General features: G+C 39.3%; 1 protein-coding gene across 2 annotated transcripts in view; it reads left to right on the top strand.

Moving 5' to 3' along the window:
• LOC113060704 (kinesin-like protein KIF13B) overlaps positions 1 to 17,466 on the top strand; it is a 41,929-nt gene that overhangs the window by 6,858 nt on the left and 17,605 nt on the right. For both annotated transcript variants that reach the window (XM_026229827.1, XM_026229826.1), the window contains exons 3-11: positions 7,148 to 7,163; positions 7,309 to 7,369; positions 7,894 to 7,986; positions 8,096 to 8,276; positions 8,365 to 8,452; positions 9,018 to 9,152; positions 14,202 to 14,314; positions 16,902 to 17,013; positions 17,179 to 17,391. In XM_026229827.1, the coding sequence (XP_026085612.1) occupies positions 7,148 to 7,163; positions 7,309 to 7,369; positions 7,894 to 7,986; positions 8,096 to 8,276; positions 8,365 to 8,452; positions 9,018 to 9,152; positions 14,202 to 14,314; positions 16,902 to 17,013; positions 17,179 to 17,391 (1,012 nt within the window). The remainder of the gene's footprint in view (positions 1 to 7,147; positions 7,164 to 7,308; positions 7,370 to 7,893; positions 7,987 to 8,095; positions 8,277 to 8,364; positions 8,453 to 9,017; positions 9,153 to 14,201; positions 14,315 to 16,901; positions 17,014 to 17,178; positions 17,392 to 17,466) is intronic.

Genomic DNA, 17,466 nt, shown 5'->3' with positions numbered 1-17,466 from the left:
GTACACTAGTATTCCATTAACAACGAGAGGCATTTGTTTCTCTTCCTCTTTCAGTCTGATATTACAAGTTTGGGACCCTTCATAAGATAGCTGAGATCAGGGTCTACGAGAGTGCGTGTATCATTGTCGGTTTCGCTTGGTCGGCTCGTACGATGGGGGCTGAGGGAAAAAGGAATGTGGATGTGCAGTTCTCTTTAACGCAGCCTGCTGTTCGCTCCGTCCTGCCGTGTGTCGGGGCATAACTCTCCTCCGTCTGACTTCCTCTCTTTTTCTCTGCCCTCTGTTGTCACGGAAACGCAGAAGGAGGGTTAACCCTAGGTCATCCATAGCTGAGGAGCTCTTGTTTTTGGAAAAAGGGGAAAATACTAGCTAGCTTTAGCATCTGTCGGCCATAAACATTTCCTCTGACTTTTATGGCGGGTAAACAAGAGAGCGCAATTATTTTTTCCCCTCTGCTTTTCTCTTGCGGTGCAGTGCAAACAAAGACAGAGGTTGAACAGGTTTTAAACTTGGAAGTGAATGGTGGAGCCGCCTGCTGCCTTCGAACAACAGACAGTTTAATTGTGGTGCTGAGTTCGTGTGTCGTGCTGCGCTGAATCGCCGGCCCCGTTAATGGCCCCTGCTATGCAGATGCACACACCCAGAGAAATAAGCATATTTACCAGAAGCTTTTATATGGCTTTATTTATGACTATAGATAGATAGAAATATTGTAGTTTTAGGAAAGTGCCTTTCAGGTACTGTATCATTATGTAATTATATTGTTCTAGTGGTATTGAGGATATTCTCATAGGATCAGAACGGTTATCAGAACGTTATATTTATAGAAAACAATGGGTCGAATTTAGTACTGATAGATTATCCAAATTTATACATGCATTCAAACTTCTCATGAAATCTAATTCAAAACTTGTGAACGCATATTAATTTCTTAACCTTGTTCTAATTTGAATGCATTTTGAGTATTCTAAACGAGCGATCTTGTGCCCGAGGTTAGTCTTTTGCATAAAATACTCCCAAACCGTCTCCATATAAGGGCATTCGACACAACCTTTCCTTCATGTTCCATCATCACTCTCATATGACGGCCACTAAAGGCACACTCTCACCTGAGAGATGCAGAGCAAAGTCCTCAAGCAATGACAAGTGTGCAGTTCTAGTTCAAACAGACCTAGACAACTGTACATGTATGTATCTGCTTTATTCATTGTACCTTTGCACCTCCAACTATAATGCAGCTGTACTCTTTCATTTTATATGATAAATACGTTTTTTATGAATGTCCGTACACCCTTTTCACGAACAAATCCGTGTGTAAGTACACTGAGTGAATAAGACCCAATGTCTTTAAACGGGTCATGAAATGCAGTTTCTGATTTTTATATTATGTTTCTCAAAGTTAGTTTATAAAGTGTGCAAAGTGCTTTGCACCAAAAATCCTGTATTTATAAAAAGTTATAACATTCACACTTTGTGAAACATACTCTTGCAGATACACAAGTAAACAACTGGGAAACTTCATTGCGCCGTATTGCACACCCTCATTTACATTGTTGTGTGTTTTTTTTGGATGATACTGGGGATGGCAAGCCCTAGGTTAGAGCCATATATTGTATGTTTGAGCCGGAGTCAAATCCCAAGGCAGATGAAATTGAAACAATGTACCCAATTATCTATATATACTGTTTACTGATAATGCATGACAACAACAGTAAAACACTTGCTACACATTGTGTGTAACCTCTTATATGTGTAAATATCAAGAACATTTTGACTTTCTAATTCATGACCCCTTTAATACCCAGCAGAACCATTGGCCAGTGAGTAGCACCGATATCATAATCTCGCAATGGCTAGTGCCTACTTACAATCTCTCATTTCAGCAAATCAGTTAAAATGACAGAATGAGCATCACAACATTCATGAGCGCCACTGATGAGTTTAATTGTGCACATTGTACTTTTCATTACACTATTGCTTTAATTACCAGAACATTCAGTCATAGTTGGGCAGTTTCAGCTAAGAAAAATCATCTCTGTGTCATGTGGAAGTCATGCCCGAGAGTGCATTGTGTTGCCCTCAGCCTACTCAAGCGTTAAGTTCAAGCATGAAGCCACGTCTGTCAGTGTGCATACATTCATTAGGACATATCTAGTGGATCATAATTTAGGTTAAGAGTACACAACGTCATCTTTCCAAGCAACCGAAGCAGAATCACATTTTTATAAGTGACCTCAGAGCTCAAAAGCTGAAGGGTAGTTCATGTGCATCTGTGTGCATGGTCAGGTTGGCTTTCTTGACTATTCTGTCATGCGAACTCCAGCCATGATGTGTTGGACAGTGTTTGGCACCACCCTCGGTCTCTTGCAAAACCAGCTGTCACCGTAGCGTACGTCACCAACCCATGAGAAAGCTGCAGTGGACCATAATCAAGGTTCATTCCTTCCTCCACCGTGTTCTCAGACTTGAGCCCCTGCAAGAATGCAGACAGAGACAAAGGGATTTACAGTCCTGGCCTCGAGTCGACACTTTGCTCCCGAGTGGTCAATACACTCTCGAAGAAGAGATTTAATCGGTTCTCTGTTGGAAATGCTTTCCTGAAGCATTCAGTCCTATTAGGAATATTAGGATAGACCGAGGGGTAATGAGTGAATCCATTAGCTAGCTCAAAATGGAATCGCAAGCATGTTTCTGGACCCTGAGTTTGCATGAAAGCCTGATTGAAAGCGTTGGAATTAAATGTGTGTTTGAGGCAGTTCAAAGACAGATTGAGGCTAAGTGACTTGTTTGCTAGACTATAAACTCAAATCAACCACCACTTTTAAGCCTGTAAATAGAGGGTTGTTCCTCCAGTGGGGTCAGTGTGGTTTTTCTTTTCCGCCTGTGGTGCTTTGGTCTCGGTTTCACTTGTATAGTGTTATAGCACCAAGCCAGAGTGGTGATTTCCTCATTGTTTGCAGCACCAATGGAATGATAGAAAGAGTGGGGGAAGGGACGACACTGTTGACTCAGTCTTTCATAGCAGCTTCCTCCCCTATAGACAGCTCCTTGGATAATAAAAGTGCAACTATTAAAAGCATTGCGATGAACTTGCTGTTATTATGTGGTAAATGTGTCACGAACACAGTCTAATTTGTTCAAACCAATGACCTTTGTGGCAGTGTTTGCCAAAACTTTGCCAGAGCGTGTTTTTGAACGGGTGGTAAACATTTAATTATTCATTCGTTCGACATATCATTACTTCATGTTTTCAGTGAGCTAAAGTGATTTATATGCGGTAACACGGAGTAGGACTAGATGATAAAATGTTTTTTTTTTTTTTTTCAGTAATCTGGTTGAAAGTTATTATGCATATATGCATTTATTTAATCACAAACCATTTAATCAATAAAATAAAACACTAATTTAATCAAAGACATATTGTAATTATTTTTTTTTTATTTCATTAAAAAAGTTTAAGTCATTTAAAAAAAAAAAACTTTTGAATGGAAGAGCTTAAAAAAATTGGTATTGTTTTTCCTAGTATTTATTTATTTTATTTTTTGGTAAAAAAGCTTGCATTTTTTTGCGTTTTTTTTTTTTTTTTTTTTTCTTGTTGCTTTAACATTTTAACTTTTAAATTTATATGTGGATATAATTTTTGTTAATGCTCGTCCAGCCCCAACTGCAAGATTTTTCCTGGTTTGGGGGAAGGGTCTTATGCGAGTTCAAAGACTTTGCTGCATGCTGCCAAACCGTCACTTTCTAAATGAATGTTTTTGTGTGTGCGATTGCTAAAGATAGTGAGCGTTTGTGTCTTCCTCAGCAGCTGAGGACTCTGCTCAGTCTGTACTGTCTCACATATCGAAAGCCTCTGACTCACTCAGACAAAACCAATGTCATAAAGCAACGTACAAGGATTACTCGCGAGGCTACTTGGTGACATCATGAGAGAAATCGTGTGATTAACAGCACCGCAACGCTGATCCCAGTTCTAGCTTCAATGTCTCTCAGCGATTGGTCTCACCTGTCACTGAGGCATTTTTGGGGTAATAGCCACCACATGCCTCAGTCTCCTGTAGGGAAAACAGACACAGGAGTAGAGGCACAGCATACACATTTTTCATTTGTACAGTTGGCTCAGGGACAATTCCAGTCAGTGCAGATGTAAAGGACAGCCGTGGTAGAACAACACAGAGTGATGCATTGTGGGGTTAGTCCCGGCAATGTTTGGAAACCAGACTGGGAACTTGGGAGCAGCTGCCAGTTTTCCTTGGGTTGTCATTTGGTTGTCATGGCTGCTGTCATTGGAAAAAAAACATGTATTTGACTTTGCTCTGATAAAAGAAGTACCCATTTTACTTTTACAACTTATACCTAAACACCTGTGTATTTTTATTTAATTTATTTTTATATAATGGTTTTATTTTATATTAGTTGATTTAATTTTTTTTTTGCTAACTTATACCTAAAAACCTGTTTATTTTCTTTTTAATGGATTTGTTGTCTTTATACCTATTTTTAATTTAATTTTTAAATATTTTGTTTTTGTTTTCTTTAATGGTTTAAAATTGTCTTTGATTTAATTATTTAAATCTACTAAAATTTTTGTTATATAGATTACTATATATTCTGGAATCAGAGCAGTATTTTTCTAGCAAAGAAACTATAAATATGTCATATTTGGTGACTGAATTAATTTAAACAAATACAGTTACACTAAATAAAATAAAAAAACTCACACAAATTATTCAATGTAGTAAATATTTTCCTTAAAAAAAGACATCACTGAATCATATTTGAACTGTTTCGTTCACACCTATCATCCAAACGAAGTAATTCACAAAAATTATTTGGATTCTCAGCCCGACATAAAAAAAGAGGAGACTGTGTAACAGAACATGTTTAATGTTTCATTAGCAAAAAAGCAGCCATGTAGCTTATTGAAACCGCTATACAGTTGTGCTCAGAATGATGAAGACGGATAAAATTAGAAACATTGCTAAGTAGTGTCATTACTGTTAGAATGATTCATTTCAGTACTTCAGAGATTGTACGTCATCGTATTTGTCATGTTGGCGAATGAGATCTGATAAGATGTAACCAGGGGTATAGTTAGTGTAGACTTTGCCAGATAGTACAGGGTCAAAGTCACTAGGGCTTGTAACAAGTGTTTGGGAAAGGAGGTGCCAGGAGCGGGAGCTGTGAGCGTGAGCAGTGGTCTGGGTGTAGCACACAAATCAGTGAACTCATGTGCCATTACACACATACCTACTACAAGCTACACCCTTTGGCTGTGGAGGTTTGGTAGAGACCTCCTCCTCAAGAATTAGTGATGTGTCCTTTAGGTGTCTTGGAAAGCATGCGTTATTTTCCTTTGATGCATGAAATTTGATTTGTTATGCTCTGAAATATGTTATCTGTAAGATTCAGTTTGTGCCCTGCAGTGACGATTTCGAGAAACCGATAATATCGAGACGGGATAATTTTCTAAGAATATCTACATCTTTATTTCAATGTCAGAGTTGAGGGCTTGTCACTCGGAAGCAATTTTTTTTAGTGTTCCAGATATACAGCTGTCTCCACAAGAGCTTTCCGTATATCCGCCCTGTGTGTTTGTTCACCCGGTTTGCCAGATCTCCTCCAGGACCTCAAGATAAAGATCAGTCTGACACTTCCTTCAGGGACCATCATCTCTCTCAGTTCTCAGTGTGGTGTGATGGGGGACGTCAACGTGCAACTTATTATACCACAAGTGTGGCGTGGCCTGATTTTAGACGACAAGCTGAGCCCGGGGTCGTTGGAACTGAATCCAGGCGTATTTTGCCCCAGCTTTCCATCCCTCACTCTTTCGTTTGCTCCCTGTGTAACTGCATGGCTGGACACGCTTTGGTGATTTCCATAAGCTCTCACTGGTGTAGATTTTCTAGATTGGGATCATAAAACAGGTCGCCATTATTAAATATTGTCGTTATAGGTTTTTTTTATTATATGTGCAGGAGACATATATAAATTGGCAATAATTCCACATCATAGATGTTTTTAGTTATGAGATTCTTAAAGTAGTTTTTAAATCGAAATTGACCCTTTTTACTTTTACACAAATTTTTTTGGCTTATTGTGTATGAGCCATTTGTGCAATATAATATATAATATGTCATACAAACATACAGACACACATTTATTAATAGTTCAATACTCAAGTTCATGGCACAAACAAATATTGGGTAAAATAGTTAGAATTTTCCCTCAATTCTGTTCATTGTTTAGGCAGCTCACTATGGTTTGGAACATAGCTTTGCATTTTGCATTTGTGTTTTTTTTCATTACCCAGAGAACAACACTAGAATTGAATTAATTTGGCCTGGAAAGGCACAGTGCTGTCTCAGCGATTAGGAACCTTCAATTCGCTCCAACAGTCTGTCAATAATGCTTATATAGGTCATTGTGTTCACAGAGTGCCGTGCAAAGCCACTGAGGTGCCCTCTACAGATAACACAACTTTGAGTCAGGGTTCCGAATGTGTATTTACCCTGTAAACGGCAGGGCTTTCTCAGTGAGAGACGGTCTGTTTGTGTTCAGGTCCACTGAGCAAAGTACAACTGATGACATGGACACACTCAGGATGTGTGTTTGTGTGTAGTGCTGCCAGTTCCTAGTCCCTGTTGAGTGCGCTTCTGGTGATGACATGCTATTTTGGTCAGCTGTGAGTCAGTGGGTCCACGAAATTTGTACAATTTAAACAAGCTCGTCTGAACTTCCTGGAATAATTAAAGCTCAGATTTTGTTCAGGGAACACTGCCTGCCAAACATTGGGAAATATTTTTATCTTAAAATAACTATTTTCTATTTGAATATAAATAAAAATTGAATTGATTTCTATAATGGTGAAGCTGAATTTAACGTTTTTATATATATTTATCCAAAGCGACTTACTGTGCATTCAGGCCATGCATTTTTATTTATTTTATTTATTTGTCCTTCCATGTGTTCCCTGGGAATCGAACCCACAACCTTTTGCGCTGCTAGCAATGCTCTACCACTGAGCCACAGGAACATTGTAGTTGTGCTTTCTTCTAAAATACATGCATAGGTAATTTGTTTTTAACACAAGCTCTTGTTTTTCTATCTTTTTCCATATGCACCTTCTCCATGGATCATCTTGCAGCAGGGGTCAGCCAAAGGTATGATGACCCTCACTTCTGTTTAAAATGAACATGCTTGCATCATAAAAAATAGAAGTTTAATATGAATAGAACAAAAGGTGATACTTGTACTATATTTATACAGTTATATTAATCTCTCTTTATCTGTCTCTCTTTTATCAAGACCTTCGCCTATGACTACTGTTTTTGGTCAATGGATGAGTCGGAAACAGAGAAGTTTGCTGGTCAGTTTCTAGAAACCCTTCTTAAAGAAGCCACTTTGTTTATTTCTTGGTTCAGTACCAAGTTTCTCATCTGTATCATCTTGTTAGGATGGTTCTTGCGCTGGTGCTGGTGGTGTTAGTGAAGATAAGGTTTTGTTTACACATCAAGATCATTTGTACTAACATGGTTTTTCCAGAAAATCAACAGTGTGTCACCTCGAGGTTGACAGTACAATATCAAGTCGTGGCACACTATCTACAGTACCGAAAGTAATCTGATTAAAATAAATAAATATAAATATATATATATATATATATATATATATATATATATATATATATATATATATATATATATATATATATATACATACACACACACACACACACACACACACACTTCATTATGGCATTTATTATTTAACTGTATTTGTTTAGATATCATAATGTATTTGCATCATGCATGGTTTCTCCTGTTTTACACTTTTTCTCTCCTCATAATGAATCATTTTAAATCCTATTTTCTAATAATCATATTTTAACAGGCCAAGATGTAGTGTTTCAGTGCCTTGGGGAGAGTCTTTTGCACAATGCCTTTCAGGGTTACAACGCCTGTATTTTTGCATATGGGCAGACTGGTGAGTAACACTTTGTTCACAGTGACCTTTGCTCATTTTTTTAAAAGCATTCTTAACACAACCGTTTTTATAATATTTACTTAACATTCTTACTTTTCATTTCCCTCAGGCTCGGGGAAGTCGTACACCATGATGGGTTCGGTGGACCAGCCTGGTCTGATCCCCAGACTCTGCAGTTCTCTGTTTGAGCGGACCGTGCAACACCAGCGAGAGGAAGAGAGCTTCACCGTGGAAGTCTCTTATATGGAAATCTACAACGAGAAAGTTCGGGACCTCTTGGACCCCAAAGGGTGAAGCCTATTGTGTCTCATGTTTAATCCCCGAGCTTTACTCTTGCTGTATATGTCAAACAGACACAATATCCATTTGTTCCCACAGGAGTCGGCAGCCCTTGAGAGTGAGAGAACATAAAGTTTTGGGGCCTTATGTCGATGGTCTATCAAGGCTTGCAGTAGAAAGTTACAAGGTAACAAAATAAGAGAAAAATATCTTTACTGGTGCAATGACATGCTCTTTACGCAATGATTGCTCTTTCACCTCTTTTTTTCTCAATATATTCTGTCGTTCAGTTGATCATGTGGCTCAATTATCCCCTCTTAGGGTCTGCATTTGATGTTTAGCAAATCCCACTGTAGGAATGTTTATAGTCCGCTTACAATATGTGTACAGTACATAATGTGTCACTGTTCTAAAAGCAGATTTCAGAATTTTTGCAGAATTTTTTAATTCTACTGAAATATATTGAGTTTGTGTTAAATACTTTGGATTAACATATTTTTCGAAATGTAAATCCATTCTGTAGAATTCCACAGATTCTGTGGATGATAATTGTGGAAGTCCTGTTTAACTTGGTTCAAGACCTAAAAACAGGTTACTTTGCAGTAACCATAATTAATTAGCATTATGCTTGCCTTATTTTGAGAGGCCATATTCAGGACATCTTTTATTTATTTATTTTAAATAAGTGTGCAGTGCTTCTGACTTTTAAATAATGTCTGAGATTCTAATCGTCTCCCTTCTTCAACCCAAAGGACATTGAGTCCTTGATGTCTGAGGGGAATAAATCCCGCACTGTGGCGGCCACCAACATGAATGAGGAGAGCAGTCGCTCCCATGCGGTTTTCAATATCATCCTCACGCACACACTGAAAGACCTTCAGTCGGGGGTAAGGACACTTACACATACTGTTCTTAAGCTGATTTTCATACATCAAGATAAAATAATACAAGTGGAAAATTGCTTAAATGGGTCTACACGTTTTAAGTTTAATTTTTTCATCAAAGTCCACTTATGTTAGTCAAAGTTTCTTGCACCATAAAATTCAAAATCATTTACATTTTTCACCCTTAGCTTTTACTACTGTATATTTCTAGACTTCATGTAAATGACCTTTTATTAATGGCTCACCTTTGCATACCAGCATAGTTTGTTATTGAAGCTTTGGTATTGTACATGATCTGGGTGGCCTTGGTTGGGAGCATCAAGAGTCTGTCCTCAAAATCTCTTAATCGAAAAGAGCCAGGAAAACCATGTTTGGGTAGTTTATTTTGGAAAGAGTCCTGATTCTGCTATTTGATGGTAAAACTCAGACCTTAAATATACTTACAAGGTACGCATGACATAAAGCAAAGTACTGCAGGAAGGAGAAGATTGAGAGATACGTCATTGTTTCCAGCCCTGATGATCTCATATGGATGTATTGGATACCTTTTATAAGATGATGTGGACCTGTGATTGCACAGTCTAGTGTTAAGTCTCAAATGTTCCTCTTACGTTATATATTTACCACCCTTTCTTTTGTTTCATCCACTTTGAATCATTAAAGATTGTTTTGTATATATAATATTGCATAAATGCATCTCCAAAGATTTTAGTCACTGTACTATTAAGTGCACTCTGGCCACGTAAACCTTCTCTTATCGGCTTTATCGTGCGCGAGGAAAGAGCTCATGCAAATGGCAGGAAAATTGATGAATAAATTATAGTGTGTCCGAGTTTAGATGTCAGCTGATCTCCTCTTTCTCTGTCCTGGTGTCACTGCAGTTTTCTTTTGTGCCATATGTCATGATTACCTGACTTGACTCTATAATTCATCAGGGCCTGGACTGTGCTGGTCACTCAACAGTGCAAGACTACAGCCGAGATCTAAACTTAGCTTGTTGTCACTAGAACAGAGCAATTACAAAGTTTTAGCCTGCATGCGCACACACACGTGATCCGAAGTTGGAACCCAGCCCTTATGTATGTGGTGTTTTTGTCATCTCAGCCACCAATAAGTAGTAATGTGTTTATTTTTCCAGCGCAGTCATCAGTGCTGTCTTTTGCATGCTGTGGTTTTCCACGAACACAGCGCTGTGGGGAAATGTGAGGCAGTAGACTTCCTTTGATTTCCATATTCTTTTGTATTAAGATCTGTATTTAGCATGTTATGGAAATCAGCTCCTTTAGAAACTAGATTTTCACATAGTCTTTGCTTGACTGTGTAAACTCACCACTATCCAACACTAGCGTGTTCTCCTAGAGTTTTGCTATGCAGTTGCCAGTGTTCTGAGTGGTTGCAAGGGCATTACTAAGCAGTTGCTGAAGTTTTTGAGGGGTTACTGCATAACCTTGCGGTTTCTGAGGTGTTCTTATTAGTTGTCAGGGTGTTGCTATGAAGGTGCTCTGAGAGGTTAATGCTCAACTTTGTGGTTGCAAGGGTGTTCCTAAGGGGTTTGTGCATAGCTTCTGAGGTTCTGAGTGGTTTCCAGTGAGTTGGTGTTTTGGGGACTATTGCATAGCTATATATTTGTTAGGGTGTTTAGGTGGTTTTGGAGGCATTGCTGCACAGTTCACATTTCCCATTCCCTAAAATTCCCTCGTTACGGTTCAGATGCCTCAAATTTTTACATTTCGAGGAAGGAGGGATAACAGAGAGGTCATGGATGTGCTCGAAGCACTTCATGCGCGAATGCTTCAAAAATTGTACAGAACACGAAATGCGGTTTGTGAGATATCTGTCATTAACTACTTTTCTAGAGTTGGAAAATAAAGCCATGCCCACTATTTTTCCTCATTTAGTATTCCGTTTCTCTCGGAAATACGTCACAACACTGGAGAAAAATAGTTTGCAACTTCCGGTTCACGCGGACTTTAATGCACAGCTGTGGTGTTGCCAGGGCATTGCTGTGCGGTTTCTGAGCGGTTGGTGCATAGCTATGTGGTTGTTAAAACGTTCTGTTTAGCTGTCTGGATGTTACTATGGAACTGCAAAGACATTCTGAGTGGTTTGTGCAAAGCTATGTGGCTGCTAGTGTGTTTTAGTTGGCTTTCAGGGCATTACTGTGCAGTTGCTAGGGTGTTCTGACTGGTGGTCAGGGTGTTGCAATATAGTTTCTAAGGTGTTGTAAGGCCTTATGCATAGTTATATGATATGATATGGTGTCGTGAGGGGTTGTCAGGGTGTTGCTATGCAATTTCTAAGGTATGATGAGGGGTTAATGGATGGCTATAAATAGGGCTGCACAATTAATCGAAATTAAATCGCAAAGGCAATAAATTGCGATTAGGCAGAAGTTATACGTATCTTTCAGTGAAGCATAGTTCTGTGATCAGCAATAAATCTCCATCCGAAAGCCAGAGGGCGCTCTCGCTGAGATGATATGCAAACAGCTTTCATTATCGGGAACGATTTCGTCAATTTCATAATATTACAATTATATAGTCTGCGATTTATGAACGCGATTTTGCATAGCTTGTCAGAGAACTATGGCTCTGTGTAGTAAATGCTGCTCCACCAGATGGTAGATGGAGATTTACTGCTAATCACAGAAACGGCTTTAATGCGCATGACAATTGCGATTAATTGTGCAACCCTAGCTATAAGGCTAATATTAAAGGGGGGGGTGAAATGCTATTTCATGCATACTGAGTTTTATACACTGTAAAAGAGTTGGATTCCCATGCTAAACATGGACAAAGTTTCAAAAATTAAGTTGGACGTTTGAAGGAGTATTTTTGTTCCCAAAATACTCCTTCCGGTTTGTCACAAGTTTCGGAAAGTTTTTTTCGAGTATGGCTCTGTGTGACGTTAGATGGAGCGGAATTTCCTTATATGGGTCCTAAGGCACTTCTGCCAGAAGAGCGCGCGCTCCCGTATAGCGAGGCTGAGCACAGACATTTCACTGATCAGAGCGATTCACTGATCAGAGCGAGAGCGTCGCGAAAAGTCACAAAAGAAGTGTGTTTTTGGTTGCCAGGGCAAGACAACCCTGCACAGATTACCAAAAAAAAAAAAACAGCATTAAGGGACCAGTGGATGGAGTTTATTTTTACAGAGCATCAACGTACATGTGTTTTTGTTTGTTCCCTGCATTTCGAAGATGCTTGTTTTACAAACAAGGCCCAGTTTGACGACGGATTTGTGTATCGTTTATTTCTTAAGGATGATGCAATCCCAACGAAAAAGGGTCATGATCGTATGTTGGAACTGCATGCGGTGAGTAAAACTGCTTAAAATATCTCTGCCTCCTTGTTAGTGCGTCCCCTCCCATGCCGGAGACCCGGGTTCGAGTCGTTGCTGCTGCTGCTCTCGTTCAGTTTCAGCCTCGGGATCTGATTCTGGATCATAAATAAACGGCTGAATCTGACTGTTAGCCATGGTTTGTTTTGGATGATGGTTTTTCCCACACGGTAATGTCACAGCTTCCACATGCTCTCAACGCAAAAGCCTACTGGCGCTCGTGATTCTTTAGCTCCGCCCACACATCACGCCTCCAGTCGGTCGTGTTTTTCTGGGAAAAATCGGTACAGACTATCTTTCTCTTATGAACATAATAAAACTAAAGACTTGTTGGAGTTATGAAGGATGCAGTACTACTCTATAGGTACTCAAGATTAACAGGATATTGAGTGAAAACGAGCATTTCACCCCCCCTTTAACATCTGGGTGGTTGTCATGGTGTTGCTATGTAGTTTCTAAGGTGTTCAGAGGGGTTAATGGGGTTGATAAAAATTTTGAGGTGGCTGTCAATGTGTTGGTATGTAGTTTTTAAGGAGTTATGAGGGGCAAGTACGTGGCTAAAAGTTTCTGGGACTTTCTGTGCAGTCATTTGTATTCTCTGAATTCAAGCTCTTCACACTGGATCTCACAGTGCTTTTTAGTGCTCGCATGACCGAGACTTATCAGCAAATAAACGCAACTGCTCTAGTAACCTCAGGCTGCGCTGCCATTTGAGACGAATGGATAAATGGTCCGTGTGGCGTGGTACAAATGATTAGCACAGATTTCTTTTGGCATATAAACATTTTATTTAACATTTATCAAACTCCTGTTATTGGTTTATCGAGGAAAATTATATCGTTATCGTTTTATCATCCAGCCTTAAAGGTAAAGAAAGAAGAGCAGCCCTTTTAATTCTAGAGGTCATTGAGAAGGTGGAGGTCTGTCATGAAGTAACTTGAGGCAGTGTAATATAAAAAATATTTTTTTTACAAAATTGCAGAACGTGTCTCTTTTAAATAGCTGATTGTAGATTAAAAAGTGAACTCCGGCTCTATATGATTGTGTATTCTCAGCCAATGTGCTTGTGGAGCCTGAAGCTTTTGCAGCACAAGGACTCTCTTTGTTGTTTTAATGCACTGTAATCAGGGTCCGGCTCCCAGCCCCCTCACGACTTCTCATGTCCTCTCAGCTCGCACTTACATCTCTCTGCCTCTCCTCTCAATTAAACCTCATCTCTGATGCTCAGACATGGGGATTGTGTACAGTAGGGTCTGATGCTGGGGCACATAAAGGAACTCCACCCCACATACTGCTCCAGTGCTGTGCAATACAGAGGAGAACAATAGATGCTTGTCTACAGCCCGCTATAGCCTCTCTTGCCATTGTTCCTTCTTAATATAGGACAGCTAACCAGAATTTGTCCAGTGCGGTCATTCATACACAAATTCAATGTTTAAAGCCGTTTCCCTGGGTTTTTTAGAGAGGACAAGCACAGACAGGCTTGGCAACCATGGAAATGTTCAGTAGTGAGGGATTATTATGTTGCTTTTTTTATTAGTTCCCGTCACAGCTAGTTCACTGTTTATTTCCAGGATAACTAGGCACCAGTCATGGAAACACATGTAATAAGGTCATGTGACATCCTATTTGGAATAAAAAAAAAATTGTATGCAGTATTACATTTTAAACATAGCATCTCTAATTCTTTTTTCTTTTCTATTTTCTTTACAGACAAGTGGTGAAAAGGTTAGTAAACTGAGTTTGGTGGACCTGGCAGGAAGTGAGAGAGCTGCAAAGACAGGCGCTGCAGGCGAGCGGCTCAAGGAAGGCAGCAACATTAACAAGTGTGTGCAACCCTGACTCATTTTGCATGATGGGGATTTTTTTTGTTTGTTTGTTTTTTGTTTTTTTTTGCTTAAGCCACCTACACAGGCTTTGTATCTATCTTAAGAAACCTGTCAAGAACAAGTTTAATTCCTATCGCGGCCCAAACAATACAAAATTATGTTTAACTTGAAGCCTATACAAGTTTTTTTTCTGCATTCGGACACTTTTTTTCTTTTTTTTAATAAAAAAAAACTAAATGCATTATTTAATTATGTTATAGTAGGTTTTTTTTAACAGTTAATCTTCTTTAATTAATAAACTAAGTAATTAATCATATTACTATATAATGTTACATTTTATTATACCCTACCAAGAACAAGCAGTGTGTTTGATGTTTAGTCATGTAAGAATGTATTTTCGTTGAACACCATCCCCGTGCACTGTGCTGAATCAACAATTGGACAAAGTACAATTGCAGGTTTGAAAAACCCATCTCACCCCAAACACATTCTGACCCTCTCTCCTTGGATCCATTAACACCTCCAGCAAGCCCCATCCCCACCCTCCTGCACTTCGGATCAATCAACATGATATGCATCCGGAAACAGAAGATAAGAGAAGCACCAGGCCCAGATGGTCTGAGGGTTCAGAAACCCCAAAACATAGGACTAAATAACTAAAGACCTGTTGCTTTAACATCTGTGGTCATAAAGTAATTTTGAAAGACAAATACAAAATACAACATCTGCATAAACCATAAACCAAACTTATGTTTAGTATCCCGTTTATGGACTTCAGCTAGGCCTTCAACATCATCTCAAATCTCCTCCTGTCCAAATTAACCCAGCTCTCTTTGCCCACCTCCATCTGTCAGTGGATCACCAGCTTCCTGACAGACAAGCAGCAGACTGGGAAAATTCTCATCTAGCACTCGCACTGTCAGCACTGGTGCCCCTCAGGGATGTGTGCGCTCTCCACTGCTCTTCTATGTAGTTCTCCCTCTACACCAGGGTTCCTCAAACCTTACCCTGGAGGGCCAATGCACTGCAGAGTTTAGCTCCAACCCTGATTAGACTCTGATTTTCTAATGATCCTGAAGACACTGATTAGCTTGCTCAGGTGTGTTTGATTAGGGTTAGAGCTAAACTCTGCAGTAAAGTGGATCTTGTGTGCCAGATTTGAGGATCCCTGATCCTTGAGCTGTTGCCATCTGGTTGGTGCTGCAGAGCACTGAGCACCAGAACAGCTATTCAAGTTTATTTGTATAGCACTTTTTATGATACAAATCATTGCAAAGCAACTTTACAGAAAATTAAGTTTCTACGATATTTAGTAGTAGCTTATAAGTGGTGATCAGTTTATGTGTAAATTACAGGAATTTTCAGAAAAATGTATACAAAACATAGTCAACCAGACGATGAACACCATTAACAGCAATTATAATGTGATTGAATAGTAAGTAGCAATATTTGTTAGTTCTGTTGTTGTTTCAGGGTTAGCATCATCTGAGGTCCTCTGAGGGGTTGGCATCATCTCTTCTCAGGTGTTCTGGATCCAGACTGGAGCTTGTGTAAATCCTAGTTTCGTCTCGTGGCAAAACAGAGAAACAAATAGACATCATCATTAGTGTAGCTGCAGTTCCTACAAAGTTAAAAATTAATTAGTTTAACCCAAGCTAAAGAATAAGAATGCGCATTTGATCAGATACAACTGCAGTCACGAATTATGAGATGCATTATTCGAATGCCTGGCGAAAGAGATGCGTTTTTAATCCAGATTTAAACAGAGAGAGTGTGTCTGAACCCTGAACATTATCAGGAAGGCTATTCCAGAGTGTGGGAGCCAAATGCAAAAAATCTCTACCTCTTTTAGTGGACTTTGCTATCCTAGGAACTACCAAAAGTCCAGAGTTTTGTGACCTTAGGGAGCGTGATGGATTGTAGCGTGGTATAAGGCTAGTTAGGTATGCAGGAGCTAAACCATTAAGGGCCTTATAGGTAAGTAATAATAATTTGTAACTGATACAGAACTTAATAGGTAACCAGTGCACAGACTGTAAAAAAACAGTTAGGCATAAGAACAGTTCAATCCATCACATGAACAGTTAACTTTCCAATAAACGTAATATAAAACACTATTTGTACATTTACTTATTTAACACACATCCTACTTATTTACATTTCCTTGCAATCTTGCATAACACACCTGTACACACAGATACCATCTATTGTCTATTTTGTATATTGTGTTTTTCAGATTTATTTCATGTTAAGTATTCTATTTTTATTATCTGTGTCTTGTCAGTGTCATTCGGTTTGTGCTGTGCAAGCTTCTGTCACCATAACAAATTCCTTGTATGTGTAAACACACCTTGCAATAAAGCTCATTCTGTTCTGAGAGGGAGGTTTTATACAGTGGAGAATAAGACTTGTTAAAATGGCTACATTTACAGGCACAGTTTGTTCTGAGAAAGGTTTATAAATCTGGTGAAGGCTTTTTGGCTTGCCAGTGCATATATCGGTGTGAGAAGTGTGTTTTTTTCGTTGGTCTGTTTCTCTCTCACTTATTTTTTCCATTTCTATCTTTCCTCTCCACACCGGACAGGTCTTTAACCACTCTGGGTTTGGTGATCTCAGCTCTTGCAGACCAAGGTGCTGGAAAGAACAAGAACAAGTTTGTGCCCTACAGAGATTCGGTGCTGACATGGCTGCTCAAGGTATGAACACTCATTCTGTCCAGTAAACACCAGGAAGGGGAATTTCCACAGTATTTTTTACATTTTCCAATCCAGTTCCATCCACAGACTTGAAAGTATAATATCTGGAAAGTGACCGCTCTGCCCAGTGCTTTGATGTTTAATGTCTCTTCTTCTGTACCACAGGACAGTCTGGGTGGAAACAGTCGGACTGCTATGGTTGCCACTATAAGTCCTGCAGCAGATAATTATGATGAGACGCTGTCAACATTACGCTATGCAGACCGAGCAAAGAGCATCGTCAACCACGCCGTGGTCAACGAAGACCCCAATGCCAGGATTATCCGGGAGCTTCGAGAGGAGGTGGAGAAACTGCGAGATCAGCTGACACAGGCTGAGGTAGACACTTCATATCGCTTCCTTAGTGTGACATGCAAAAAGTCAAAAACTGTATGTTAAGAACCTGTCATGTTC

This window comes from Carassius auratus, chromosome 42, assembly GCF_003368295.1.
Source record: "Carassius auratus strain Wakin chromosome 42, ASM336829v1, whole genome shotgun sequence".
Classification (NCBI taxonomy): Eukaryota; Metazoa; Chordata; class Actinopteri; order Cypriniformes; family Cyprinidae; genus Carassius; species Carassius auratus.
Note: the sequence above shows the minus strand (reverse complement) of the source record. Positions and strands in the feature narration are given on the sequence as shown.